The sequence below is a fragment of the Oryctolagus cuniculus genome, chromosome 8 (genome assembly GCF_964237555.1).
Source record: "Oryctolagus cuniculus chromosome 8, mOryCun1.1, whole genome shotgun sequence".
Lineage (NCBI taxonomy): Eukaryota > Metazoa > Chordata > Mammalia > Lagomorpha > Leporidae > Oryctolagus > Oryctolagus cuniculus.
Genome location: NC_091439.1, coordinates 19635704 through 19650858, shown reverse-complemented (window position 1 = coordinate 19650858; position 15155 = coordinate 19635704). Strand labels below are relative to the sequence as shown.

The 15155-nt window shown below is 40.6% G+C and overlaps 1 protein-coding gene across 6 annotated transcripts in view; it reads right to left on the bottom strand.

Annotated features, from left to right (window-relative positions):
• The window catches only part of OTUD4 (OTU deubiquitinase 4), a 58539-nt gene that overhangs the window by 19122 nt on the left and 24262 nt on the right, over positions 1 to 15155 (bottom strand). For all 6 annotated transcript variants that reach the window (XM_051819399.2, XM_070047487.1, XM_070047485.1 and 3 more), the window contains exons 6-13: positions 14093 to 14174; positions 10551 to 10683; positions 7980 to 8031; positions 7619 to 7736; positions 7466 to 7530; positions 3777 to 3871; positions 2208 to 2311; positions 1928 to 2105 (exon numbers count right to left, since the gene is read on the bottom strand). In XM_051819399.2, coding sequence (XP_051675359.2) covers positions 1928 to 2105; positions 2208 to 2311; positions 3777 to 3871; positions 7466 to 7530; positions 7619 to 7736; positions 7980 to 8031; positions 10551 to 10683; positions 14093 to 14174 — 827 coding nt within the window. The remainder of the gene's footprint in view (positions 1 to 1927; positions 2106 to 2207; positions 2312 to 3776; positions 3872 to 7465; positions 7531 to 7618; positions 7737 to 7979; positions 8032 to 10550; positions 10684 to 14092; positions 14175 to 15155) is intronic.

The following is a 15155-nucleotide window of genomic DNA, read 5'->3' as shown; positions in this document are numbered from 1 at the left end:
GCGCCGCGGCTCACTAGGCTAATCCTCCGCCTAGCGGCGCCGGCACACCGGGTTCTAGTCCCGGTCAGGGCACCGGATTCTGTCCCGGTTGCCCCTCTTCCAGGCCAGCTCTCTGCTGTGGCCAGGGAGTGCAGTGGAGGATGGCCCAGGTGCTTGGGCCCTGCACCCCATGGGAGACCAGGAAAAGCACCTGGCTCCTGGCTCCTGCCATCGGATCAGCGCGGTGCGCTGGCCGCAGCGCGCCGACCGCGGCGGCCATTGGAGGGTGAACCAACGGCAAGGGAAGACCTTTCTCTCTGTCTCTCTCTGTCACTGTCCACTCTGCCTGTCAAAAAAAATAAAAAATAAATAAAAAATAAATAAAAAAAAAGATGCTATTCACAACATCTTTAATGGCAAAATGTTAAGTGCATTTCCAGGGAATGCCCAAATGATGGAAAATAATATAAACAAACATCAGAGCATGTCAAGCACGTACACTGATGATAGAGTTGTTATGGCAACTGAGGAGAGAAGCGCTTGGACAGAGAAGGTTCCAGCAGCCATTCCATGTTTGCATAAAGAAGACAAGTCAACCTCAAATACAAGCTCTCAGCCAAAGTTGCTCCAGAGAGCTGTGACTACCTACTCAGCAAAATGGCAAATTAGGGAAAAATTAAAATTCACCCAGCACAGGAAAAACATGACCCTGAATTTCATCTGTCTACAGTTATTTAGTCAGAATGCTGATACTCATAATTACATAACCCTAAAATCTGTACCCCATAGTATTTAGAAAAATTACCATAAGTAATCAAAACTCATCAGAACAAAGTAAACTAATAATTTCAGTTGGTTTGATTTTACAAATGACAGTATCTGGGACTGGCATTGAGGCACAGCAAGTCACACAGCAGCCAAGGCATCCCATATGGGAAGCTGGTTCAACTTCTGGCTGCTCTTTTTTTTTTTTTTTTTTTTTTTTTTTGACAGAGTTAGACAATGAGAGAGAGAAACAGAGAGAAAGGTCTTCCTTCTGTTGGTTCACTCCCCAAATGGCCGCTACGGCCGGAGCTATGCCGATCTAAAGCCAGGAGGCTAGTCTCCCACGCGGTGCAGGCACCCAAGCACTTGGGCCATCCTCCACTGCCCTCCAGGGCCACAGCAGAGAGCTGGACTGGAAGAGGAGCAGCTGGTACTAGAACCCGGTGCCCATATGAGATGCCAGCGCCATAGGCGGAGGATTAGCCAACTGAGCCACAGTGCCGGCCCCTGCTCCACTTCTGATCCAGTTCCCTGTTAATGATGCACCTGGGAAAGCAGCCCAAGTTGCTGTGCCCCAGCACCCATGTGAGAGACTAGGATGAGGCTCCTGGCTTTGGCATGGCCCAGCCCTGGCTACTGTGGCCACTTGGGGAGTGAACCAGCAGATGGTCACCAGAAAATACTAAGTGCCAGAGTAAAATGTGGTTATAAGAGTATCTCCTGGGACTAGCACTGTGGCATAGAGGGTAAAGCCGCCGCTTGCAGTGCTAGCATCCCATGTGGGTGCTAGATTGAGTCCTGGCTGCTCCACTTCTAAGCTAACTCTCTGCTATGGCCTAGGAAAGCATTAGAAGATGGCCCCACTCCTTGGCCCCTGCACCCTCGTAGGAGACCCAGAAGAAGCTCCTGGCTTCAGATCAGCGCAGCTCCGACCATTGCGGCCAACTGGGGAGTGAACCAGCAGACGGGAAGACCTTTCTCTTTCTGCTTCTGCCTTTCTATAACTCTGCCTTTCAAATAAATAAACAAATTACTCACACAGCATTTCACCAGTGATATATTTAATAGTATGATATAGACAAGTACTTGAACAAAAAGTTTTAACTATTTAAATGCACAGAATGTGACCAATGTAACAATGGCCTCTCAGTTTCCACTTAGCTTGCTGAATTCAGGAAGTTACCTCATGATCTGTGAAGGTGTCCTGGCAAGATTTTTGTGTTCACTGGAGGATTTCTGAGACTGTGCCCCTGAAGAGAATGCATGTTGTCTTATTCCCAAAGGATGCTGGAGCCGAGGAGGTAGTACTGATGGGGCTTTTATTGGCTTGCTTGGATTCTTTGGCCCTCTGTAATCCATTTCTGTGACAAGAACCCAAAAATACCTCACAATTTTCCTATTACAAACAACTCCAAGCATCATCATCCCAATCTCACAGAAATGGTAACTTGATATACTCCTACCAGAATGAAAATTTTGTCCCGAAGTAGAAGGTTTTTTCATCTTCTTTCCTGACACTGTGCTCCAGCTTTCTGGGGGAGGTGGTTTGAGGGTCTTCACAGCATGTCTTCAGAGGAAAGTAACAGACTTGTAACAATGTAAAACACTCCTACTAAGAGTACTTACTATGCTGTATACATACTTCATTTTTAAATTATGTAACAATTCTCAGCTTTAGTTTTCGCACTGAAAACAAATTATGAGTTAAGCACAAACAGCATTTCTGTTTCCAGACACAATTCTAATCAAGTAAAATAACAAAAAGCAAAAGCAAAAGCATATTTTCTGGGGCTGGCATTGTGGCTTAGTGGGTTAAGCCTCTGCCTGTGGCAATAGCATCCCCCTATATGGGCACCAGTTCTAGACCCGGCTGCTCCTCTTCTGATCCAGTTCTCTGCTCGTGGCCTGGGAAAGCAGTAGAAGACAGCCCAGTTGCTTGGCCCCTGCACCCACATGAGACACCTAGATGAAGTTGCTGGCTCCTGGCTTCAGTTCAGCTCAGCTCAGCTCCGGCCGTTTGTGGCCATTTGGGAAGTGAACGAGTGCATGGAAGACCTTTCTCTGTCTCTCCCTCTGTCTACAACTCTACCTCTCAAATAAATAAAATCAGGGCCGGCGCCGCGGCTCAACAGGCTAATCCTCCGCCTTGCGGCGGCAGCACACCAGGTTCTAGTCCTGGTTGGGGCGCCAGATTCTGTCCCGGTTGCCCCTCTTCCAGGCCAGCTCTCTGCTGTGGCCCGGGAGTGCAGTGGAGGATGGCCCAAGTGCTTGGGCCCTGCACCCCATGGGAGACCAGGAGAAGCACCTGGCTCCGGCCATCAGATCAGTGCGGTGCGCCGGCCGTGGCGGCCATTGGAGGGTGAACCAACGGCAAAAGGAAGACCTTTCTCTCTGCCTCTCTCACTGTCCACTCTGCCTGTCAAAAAAAAAAAAAAAAAAAAAAAAAAAAGATCTAAACAAAACATGTTATGACTGTTATTCTTCTACATCTAACAATTCTGTAGTTATGGTGCTGTTAGTTGTTAAAGCCAAGTGCTGAATACATTAGGTATGTTCGATATTTTTCAGTATTAAGGTCTTAAGTATGATTTATTACCTTTTTCTCTAATAAAAGCAGAAACAACTGAAACAAGAGGTAATCTAAAACAACACTGTGTAACAGCAACTCAGTAATACTTACTATTCTGACAAATGTTACCGAGTACTAACTGCATTGCCATGCAGCACTAAATCAAATCAGAAATGAAAACAGGTCCCTGTTTTCTGTAGTTCAACTTCACAATCCAGTCATGACACATTTTAAACAAATAGCCACGAAACACGTATTCTCAAAATCTGCTAAAATGCAAAATTTACAAAATCTGAACTGAAGCTACTTTTCTAAATATCTGAATGAACATGCTTCCTTTACATGGGGAATATCTTCCACTGAATTTGCAAACATACACAGGGCCATTTAGAAAGGATTCTCATGATTCCATTAGGCAGAAAAAACGGCAGGTAACTGCCTTAGCTGAAAAAGTAGTACATACTTTTTTCCCAATTCTTCAACCAAAACTGGTCCATTCTCAGAGTGAACTCCTTGAATATCTGCATTAGGAAATTTTCCATTGTGATCCAACCTAACCTGTTGAACAATTCCAGAAATAAAAATCAGTCATCTGCTTCCTGTGCATTAGTAATTACCTTTTAAATGTTAACGATCTTCAATTAAAGAGAAAATACATGGTTATTGATAAAAACAATTTAAGTTCAAAGGATGTACAATAAAATTTGTCTCCCTAACCTTCAGATACTACCTAGAAAAAAAAAAAAGAAACAAGTTTCTTGTTTATCCTTTCAAAATTTCCCATTATTGTTTGTCTAAACAGTTTGAAATAGGAACAGAATCTATTAAGGCCCCAAGCAAGAGATGAAAGAGAACCAGCATGTCCTGTTTTCGGAACCACACACCTCAAGCAGGCCATGCTTTCCCACTTACCAGCAGTATGACCATGGACAATTTTTTTTTACCATGTTTCACTTTACTCACATGCAAATTGGAGCTAGTAACTGTAGATAAGGAAATGGAAGGTACATATGGTACATATAAAGGATGCCTACGTTCACACAGCAACCACCCTATCAATGGGAACAACTATAAATTGCTATTATGTTCCTATTATTCTGATTTAAAATGTATAACTGTGATCAATTTTCTCCTGAAAAATGGACCAACTGTAACATACAATTGGTTTTACCCAATTTTAAACAGTGACAAGAATAAACCTTAAGGCTTCTTCCTACTGTCAGGCTATATACACTAAATGGTGAACCTACCAATCACAACACTACAAGTGTAACACACACAGCACTGCTCTAAGCAACCTTTTATCAGTAGTATCCTCAAGCTACATTTCAATCAAAAACAATCACAACCAGATGCCTTTCTCTCATTAAAGTTTCACAACACAAAAAAAGATATTTCTTAAGTTAATCTTATCTTACATACTTAATTTCAGTAAACAAATGCCACCTTTGAGTCATCTCAGTTTCTGCTTTACCATCCACTTCACCAATAGCATCTATCTACTTTACGTGATTCTAGTCAGATACTTTTCATAAAAACCAATCATAAAATTAATCAGTGTTTTCTCCACAAGTCAAGAAGGAATGCTTGTCAAAGGCTGTTCGAACGCAGTTTTATTTTAAAGATTCCAATTTTCAATGCAAGGAGTTGTGATTTTGGAAATTATCCTTTGATAATTTTGTTATGCGAAATGGTTTCTACGGACTTTGGAGAAGGATGCTTCCTGTGAGTTCTCAGCTGAGCATTTCTTTCGGATCCAATTTCACAGGGTCCCTCCCCCTGAAAACTAACTTTTAAACATTATGACCCATGATTAAATTGTTAGGTTATTTTTCGTTAGAACCAAGACACAAAATTAAATAATTATTTTTAAAAAAGGGTAGTTTTATTAAACACCTGGGACCAGCATTGTGGCATAGTGGATTAAGCCACACCTGCAACACTGGCATCTCATCTGAGGCACCAGTTCAATTCCAGGATGCTCCACTTCCAATCCAGCTCCCTGCTAATGTGCCTGAGAAGGCAGCAGGGAATAGCCCAAATGCTTGGGGCCCTGAACTCACATGGGAGACCCAGAAGAAGCTCCTGGCTTCAGCTTACCCCAGCTGCAGCTATTGCAGACATTTGGGAAATGGAACAGCAGATGGATAATCTCATTCTCTCCCTCTATGTATCTCTACCTTTCAAATAAATAAATACTTTTTTATGAAAATAAACTTCCACATAGCATTTTTGTCTATGTGTGGATTTTTATTTTTGAAACAGAAGCATTTTTTCCATTAACAAAAAAAGAGACTTTATAAATTATCTTATCCAGGGTCTCTCCAGGCTGAGCATTACTGACAGGACTGATTAATACTGTTAGGGCAGGCAGAGATAGTAAGGAATGGCTGTCCTTTGCACTGTAGGATGTGTACCTACATCTGTGGCCTCTACCCACTGGATGCCAATAGCAGCCCACCAGGTATGACACTGCTAATGATCCATGGATGGAAAGGGGCCAAAATCATCCAGGCTGTGGAAAGAGCAATATAATCTAACTTTTCCCTTCAACAATCCAGCATAGCAGCTTATTCAAAACAAAAAGCCAAACTCCTCTTAATGGTCACTCTCCTTCCTCAGTCCAACACAAAAATGCACGCATGTACCATTCATAGAAAGTCTGAATCAATTTCAATTATTTGACAACTATAATGAAAATATCGAACATCTAAAATGTTGTTACTTCCTTGAAATAATACCAAAGACTGAATTGCATTTTTAAGATCATATAATGGATACAATGGTTTTAGACTCACACAAGCTTCTAGCAATATATTGAAATGTGTACCTTTCTCTCTGTCTCTCTCACTAACTCCATCTGTCAAATAATAATAATAATAAAAAATTTAAAAAGGGAGGGGTCAGTGCCATGACTCACTAGGTTAATCCTCCGCTTATGGCGGCGGCATCTCAAATGGGTGCCGGGTTCTAGTCCCGGTTGCTCCTCATCCAGTCCAAGCTCTCTGCTGTGGCCCAGGAGGGCAGTGGAGGATGGCCCAGGTGCTCGGGCGCCTGTACCCGCATAGAAGACCAGGAAGAGGCACCTGGCTCCTGGCTTCGGATTGGCGCAGCTCCGGCCGTTGTAGCCATTTGGGTAGTGAACCAACGGAAGGCAGACCTTTCTCTCTCTCACTGTCTAACTCTTATCTGTAAAAATAATACTAGTAATTAAAAAATTAAAAAGAAATGTGTCAAAAAGCTACTGCTTGAATGCCCCTGCACCCGCATGGGAGACTGGGAGGAAACACCTGGTTCCTAGCTTCGGATCGGTGGAGCTCCGGCCTTTGTGGTCACTTGGGGAATGAACCAATGGAAGGAAGACTTTTCTCTCTGAACCTCTCTCTCTCTGTAACTCTGTCAAATAAATAAATTCTTAAAAAAAAAAAAAAAAAAAAAAAAGCTACTGCTTGAAGTCTATTTTTAAAAGACAAAGGCAAAGAGGGCGAGTGGGGAGGCAGGCGTGCAGAAATAGATTTTCCACCCACAGGCTCACTTCCCAAATGGCCACTACAATCAGGGTTGTGCCAGGCTGAAGCCAGTTAGCTCCATCACAGTCTTCTACATGGGTGGCAGGGGTCCATGTACCTGGGTCTCCATCCACTTCCCAAGCCATTAACAAGGAGCTGGATCAGAAGTGGAGCAGCCAGGACTCAAACTGGCATTCTTAAATGGGATCACATTAACCTGCTGTGCCACAACATGGCCTGCTTGTAACCTGTTAAAATATATACATTCTCAGGAGTGGGCATTTGGCCTAGCAGTTAAAGACACAAGTTGGGATGCCTACATGCCTGGGTTCAAAAGTCAGCTCCACTACTAATCCCAACTTCCCACTAATGCACAGCCTGAGAGGCAGGTGATGGCACACTTTAACCATGTTGGGGACCTGGACTGAATTCTCCACTCCCAGCTTTATCTTGGCCCAATCCCAGCCAGCCACTGAAGGAATTTGCAGAGTGAACCACAGGATGGGAGCTCACTCTCACTGTTTTTGAAAAGATAAATACATTATGAAATGTCAAATTACCAACACATTCAGATATTTTCTGGTTCCTATCAGAAAAAATAAGATCAAGTAAACTCTTTTCTCCTTTTACACAAATCACTTACTTGGCATTTCTCTCCAACTTCATATTGTAAACCAGCAGCAATGGAATAATCACGCTTTTGTTGAGCTATAAAAAAAAAAAAATCAGCATAATATAAAGTTGGCTTTCAAGAGCAACAAAGCAAATTTACGAAAACTCAAGATTTTTCATTCACCTTGTTTAGACTTCAGCCAAATTTCATATTCCACATTTCTGTAGACTGCTGGATTGAGTGACTTAAGAACCTTTCTAGACAAGGGAAGGCTAGTAGAATTCCCATTGTTCTTCAAGTGCTAAACAAAGTCAGGAAGGCCAATCAACAGAGAAATACTTTTAAAACATTTTTGTTTGAGACACACATATAAGAGTAAAATCAAATGAAAAAACAAAACTTTGAAAACTTATGAAGTTGTCAATGAATTTTTTACCTGATGATCCTGACTCTACTGAAAATGTACCAGAAAAAAATAGGAAGACTATAATGTCATATCCCTTCTTATACTAATGAACTAGTTAAAACCATTTTTAAAAAATACCTCATCGCCTGACAAAGGTTTAAATCCATTCACATCATTAGCAGTTTTCCTCCTGCAAAGGAAAAAATATAACCATCAGTAAAAGCAGAAAAAATAAATATGGTATGTAATTAAATTCTAAATCTCTAAAGTCAGCTTTATTTCAAAAAGTCAAGAGATTTACTCCAGTGAGTTTTAGTATAGGTATACATAATAGATAATAATAAATAATACATATGTATATCAAAATAGAAGAAGTTTCTGGCCGGCGCCGCGGCTCACTAGGCTAATCCTCCGCCTTGCGGCGCCGGCACACCGGGTTCTAGTCCCGGTCGGGGCGCTGGATTCTGTCCCGGTTGCCCCTCTTCCAGGCCAGCTCTCTGCTGTGGCCAGGGAGTGCAGTGGAGGATGGCCCAGGTGCTTGAGCCCTGCACCCCATGGGAGACCAGGAAAAGCACCTGGCTCCTGGCTCCTGCCATTGGATCAGCGCAGTGCACTGGCCGCAGCGCGCCGGCCGCGGCGGCCATTGGAGGGTGAACCAACGGCAAAGGAAGACCTTTCTCTCTGTCTCTCTCTCTCACTGTCCACTCTGCCTGTCAAAAAATAAAAAAAAATAAAAAAATAAAAAAATAGAAGAAGTTTCTGGTAATTCTTACTGGCTCAGTAATCAAGAAAATAAAAAAACTGTGAGATTGAGTTGTCAGAATAACTGAATTTACAATTCAAAAAATTTTGCTTTCAATAAGCAGGTAAGGCTCTATTTAAAAAAAATAATTCCATTAAAACAGAAGCATCTCACTAAGGAAGAACTCAACAACTCATCCTTTGATTGAAAAGACTGGCTACATCAAATAATCTTTAAGACAACCAAAAAACCACTATCAGCCCTTTGAATTCACTGTAGCATACATACTCACACATTATTACATTCATTTACTCAACAAATATTTAAGTGGCCACCAAATGCCAGGCGCTATACATCAATTTGTACTGGGTCTAGCAGTCAAAACAGACAAACCTTATCCCGATGAAATGTATAATCTAGTGAGAGTAGATACAAACTAAGTAATTAATATGTTCAATGATTTTAAGTTCTATGAGGGGGAGGTAGAGAAAAAAGTGATAGTGTTCAGATAATAACAAGTTGGATGTGGAAAGTCTCTGCCATCTTATTTAATAAAAAAGGCCATGACGCAGCAACCTACAAATCTTTTTAGCGTTCTTGGCAGAAAGTATAACACATGCAAAGACCCACAGGTTGTCAAGAGGCTGGTACCACCCCATCCCCAATCAGGAAAATATATGCATACATTTTAAAAGAATCTTTATAATTAAGAATTACATATTCTAAGATTTATGTTCTATTTCTATCTGTACCTTCACCTGTGTAGCACACTAAAGTTACTTTCACATTTCCTACAAGAGGAATAATATATTCTTAGCTTCAATGAGAAGGTGGTAGAGTTGAAGAGCAAACTTACTTTTTTGTTGCTATAACTAATACATACTGGATACTGTATCTAGGAACTATGCTACATGCTTTACATGCTATCTCATTAAATTCTCAAAAGTTCTCCCCTAACCAGAAATACTGAAATAGCCTCATTTTATAGCTACAGAACTGAGGATTCTTAGAGAATTTAAGTTACTCTCTCCAAGTCCGGCTAATTAACAGCAAGCCAGGTTTGAATACCCAAGTGTCTTGTGCAGATAAGGAACATAAGCCTCAAAGTTCTAGAGTTCTATCAGGGTCGGTATTGTGGCACAGCCAGTTCAAGTCCCACCTATTGCAACTTCTGATCCTCAGCTCACTGCTCATGCGCCTGCAAAAGCAGTGGAAGATGGCACAATTACCTGTGCCCCTGCACCCAAATGGGAGACCCACATGGAGTTCCAGGCTCCTGACTTCAGCTGGCCTAACCCAGAGCCATTGTGGCCACTTGGGGAGTGAATGAGGGGATGGAAGCTTGCTCTCTCCCCATCTCTCTCTGTGACTCTGCTTTTAAAACAGTAAATCTTTTAAAAAAAAGAATCATTTACCCACTATACAGAAGGTTTATCAAGAAGCTATCAACTATATGTAACTCCAACTTGGGCCTTTTATAATCTGAAATGAGGAGGTACTACCTAAGAAAACATTGAGTACAGGAAATCAAATGACCATTTTTTTAAAACACTGGATATGTAAACACTTGACAGGTTAACTTTAACTTTGTTAAACACATCATATAAATAAGAATCCAATGTATTCTACAGATACACACCTAGAGTATATGCACATAGATTATTATCAACTAAAAAAATCAACATCCTAAAGTTCGATAATAGAAAATCAGGTAAAATCACTTGCAGGGACAAAGAAATTTCTACTGCAAACTTCAGTATTTCACCAATATGAAGGGATCTTCAAAAAATTCATGTGTTTTGGAAAAAAATTTTTGCAACAAAGTGAACTTCTCTTTTAATTCCATTCTACTACGAAGTACATTTGCACACAGGACCTCAATATGTGAGACAATTCTATGTAGAAACATTCACTGCAATGTTTCAATGTAACTAAAAAGATATTTTAACATTTAAAATCATTCTTACTTGCAACTATCATCCTCTGAATCTGATATTTCACTGTTGTTTCCATCAGCTACTTCAGAAGTGTCTAGTCCCATCACGATTTTACTGACATCAGCTTTAAATACCTTCTCATATAGCAATTCATAAAGAAGAGCTGCAATTAATGAAAGAAATATAATGTAACATTAATCACAAGCATTTTTCAAAAACAGAAAGAGGGCATAAAAACGTTCTAAAATTCCAACTAGAAATGTTTAACATCAGTAATACAATTCAATCTAAAAGTTACATACAGACTGGGCAGGTATTTGGCACAGATGCCTAAGCTGCAGCTCAGGACACCCCCATCTCTTATCAGAGTGCCTGCCTTGAGTCTCAGCCAGTTTCCTTCTCACGTGCACTCAGGAAGGCAGCACAGGACAGCTCACATATGTCAGTCTGGGGCTGGTATCGTGGTGTTGTGGGTCAAGCTGCAGCCTGCCAACACCAGCATCCCACAAGGGTGCCAGATTGTGTCCCAGCTGCTTCACTTCCGATCCAGCTCCCAGTTAGTGGCCTGGGAAAAAGCAATGGATGAGGGCCCACTTGGGCCCCTGCCATTCACGTCAAGTCCCTAGCTCTAGCCTGACCCAACATTGGCTGTTGCAGCCATCCATGTAGTGAACCAGTAGATGGAAAATATTTCTAACTGACTTTCAAATAAATAAATAAATAAATCCTTTAAACACACACACACACATACAGTACTTCAGTCCCTGCCTCCCTGCCTTCCACATGGGAGACCTGGATGGAGTTCGGGGTTCCAGACTGGTCCAACTCTGGCTGTTGTGGACATTTGAGGTATGAACATTGGGATAGGAGATCCCTCTGCCTTTCAAATAAAATGAAAATAAATAAAATTTTTAAAAGAAGTTCCAGAATTTGCCTCTGAGCAGGTATGTAGTTTGAAATCTACTATTTTTTAAACAGCAAAACAAATGTTTCACAATAATAAAACTAGTGTAACAGGAAAAGCTGAACATGTTTGCTGAATAATTACTACATTCAATACAGTTTGCTAAGCTTGTATGCACACTCCTATTTAATCCCTGGTTGTACAGATGAAGAGATCTGAAATTTGAGATGTCACATATTGTGCCTTACCTCAGCAAATGCCAACAGAACACATTAAGAAACATTAAGAACGCTAGAAACAAAGGGGAAGGAGTTGAGCCTAGTGGTTAAGAACCAGTTAAGTACGAGCATCCCACACTGGAATACTTGGGTTTAGTACCTGGCTCTGGCAATCGACTTCAGCTTCCTGCAAATGGAGACTCCAGGAAGCTGCAGTGATGGCTGAAGTAACTGGGTTCCTACCTCTCAAACAGGAGACTTAGACTGAGTTCCTGGCTTCAGCTCCTAGTCATTGCAGAAATTTGGAGAGTAAATCAACAAACGGGAGCTCTGTCACTCTCATTCTGCCTCTCAAATAAATAATTTCTAGAAAAAACAATACAGCTTATCATAAAGGACTCAGAAGACTTGGGTGCTAGCTTTAGTTTTTCCACTAACTGTAAATTGAACAAAAAACTTCTCAGATTTTTTTCTTTTTTCTATTTACTTATTTATTTATATAATTGAAATGTAGAGTTATGGAGAGAGGGAGAGAAAGAGAGAGCTTCTATCCGCTAATTCACTTCTCATATGGCTACAACAGTCAGGACTGGACCAGGCAGAAGCCAGGAGCCTAGAACTCCATCCAGGCCTCCCTTGTGGATGGCAGCCATCTTTGGCTGCTTTCCCAGGCATATTAGCAGGGAGCTAGATCAGAACTCGAACAGCCGGGACTTGAGCTGGTGCTCACATGGGATGCTGGTGTTGCAGGTGGTAGCTTAACCTGCTGCACAACGTCAGCCCCAACCTTGGACAACTACTCAGATTTCTGTAAAACAAAAAGATGTCTGATTATATAACTCAGCTCCAGAGTAACCTTATGTAAGACATTAAAAAGAAATTGTTATAAACTATATTCTCAGCAGCTACTGAGACTGTGTTGCCAAAATAAAAATTCTGAAAACAGAAAAATGTTACCAAAAGTTTAAAATCACACTATTTTTTAAGACTCTCAATTAATTTTACTTATTACAGTAAACTTCTTATGAAAACAAGAATACAAAAAATTCATCAACAATGGGTGGTCACCCTATAAAGAAGTCCCCAGAAGAGACTTCCTCCTCACAGACCATGTTTTTCCCATGGTCAGCAACAAGAGACACATTCCTGTATCACCCAAACTTAGAAGTACAGGAAAGCAGACTACGGGTCCTATCCTTCCCAAAGCTGAAAACGTTCAGATTTTGACTAGTTGGAGGAAGAGTGGGAGATACAGCCCAGGACACAGATAGCTTTCACATCTTACAACAGAACAATCAATTATTTTATTTATTAATCTGAGAGGCAAAGAAGACAAAGTTCCCATCCACTGATTTAACCCACAATAGCCTTGCCAGAGCTGAAACAGGTGCCAGGAACTCAAATCAGGTCTCTCTTATGGGGTGGCATAATCCTAGTTGAGTATAAACCATCACCACAGCCTCCCAAGATCTGCACTGGCAGAAAGCCAGAGTCAGGAGCCACAGCCAGAAAATCAACACAGGTATTGTAATGTGGGACACAGGCATCTTTACCTCTAGGCTAAACTGCCACCAATTCTTTAAACCTTGTATTACATATAAAGGAAAAGGCTAATACACATCGAGTGCCACTTTATATAAGGGATTTGGGCTTTGTTCTAACAGCTAATAAAAGGAACTAATAGTAGGAAGGGCAATTACTCTTTTAGAGCAGCAGTAATCAAATGGGATGACAGGAAAGAATTCATCCCCCAAGAAATATCTGGCAAAATCTGGAAATATTTTTGGTTGTCAACAATCAGAGTGGCAGAGGCAAGGATATCCCTGGACTCCACACAGAAATGCAAGAAGAGACCCCATAACAAAGAATTATGTGACCCAAAACGTCAGAATCCCTGCCATGGAGCCAAATACAATCCAAACCATTATTTATTCAATCATTTGGATTCTCAATCCATATACTAACAATTTTAAAATTGAATATAAATCCTTATGACTGAAATGACTAGTGAAAATATAACTGCACAGGTTGACTGTCCCTTATCTGAAATATCTGGGACCAGAAATGTTTAAAATTTTGGAGTTTTCTGGATTTCGGAATATTTGCTTAGACTTTCACTGGGTGAGAATACCTAAACCAATAATCTAACACCTGAACTGCTCCAAACCCAAAATTTCCTGAATGTCATGAAAGCATTTAAAAAGTTTCAGATTTTGAAGCACTCAAATTTCAGATTTCCATTTTAAACTGTTATTTACAAGTCAAATTCTAGCTAACAGCTCCTTTTTCCCCTTTGAAATGTTTTATAATATTAATATTCTCAGTAACCTAAGGTTCTTAGAAATATCTTCTACAGTACCAAAAAACAGAACATATTTAACCTTTTTTGTTTGCATTAAGGCTGTAGTTTAGGAACATAAATTCATATATAAACACAAAATGATACTTACACTGACACATAGCAGAAGTATCTTTATACTTTATGGGGTAAACAATATCATAGTGATTTCCATTTGAAAAACATAGTAATACCTGAAAGGGTAAAAATAAAACACATTTCAACACCATATATATATATATATATATACACACACACACACACACACACACACATATATGACATTTGCTAAGCAACTGAGTCTCCAAAATCCTAAATTATTTTTTTTAATTTTTTATTTAGTAAATATAAATTTTCAAAGTACAGTTAATGGATTACAATGGCTTCCCCCCTATAATTTCCCTCCCACTCACACCCCTCCCATCTCCCACTCCCTCTCCCATTCCATTCACATCATGATTCATTTTCAATTCTCTTTATATACAGAAGATCAATTCAGTATATATTAAGTAAAGATTTCATCAGTTTGCACCCACACAGAAACACAAAGTGTAAAATACTGTTTCAGTACTAGTTATAGCATTACTTCACATTGGACAACACACTAAGGACAGACCCCACATGAGAAGTAACTACACAGTGACTCCTGTTGTTGACTTAACAATTTGACACTCTTGTTTATGGCGTCAGTAATCTCCCTAGGCTCTAGTCATGAGTTGCCAAGGCTATGGAAGCCTTTTGAGTTCGCCGACTTCGAGCTTATTCAGACAGGGTCATAGTCAAAGTGGAAGTTCTCTCCTCCCTTCAGAGAAAGGTACCTCCTTCTTTGATGGCCCCATTCTTTCCACTGGGATCTCACTCGTGGAGATCTTCCATTTAGGTCTTCCTTTTTTTATTTTTCCAGGGTGTCTTGGCTTTGCATGCCTAAAATACTCTCATGGGCTCTTCAGCCAGATCCGAATGCCTTAAGGGCTGATTCTGAGGCCAGAGTGCTACCTAAATTCATTTCTCAACAGAAAGTGATCATGTTAAAAAGCAACCTAAAAAGCTCCAATTCTGTCAAACTGCAGTACATCCACATGCTGAAATGCTTTACAGCCATTAAATAAAAAATTTCCAAATGACCTGAGGAAATGTTTACAGGATCACAAAACAGACATAATCTCAAGTATTTA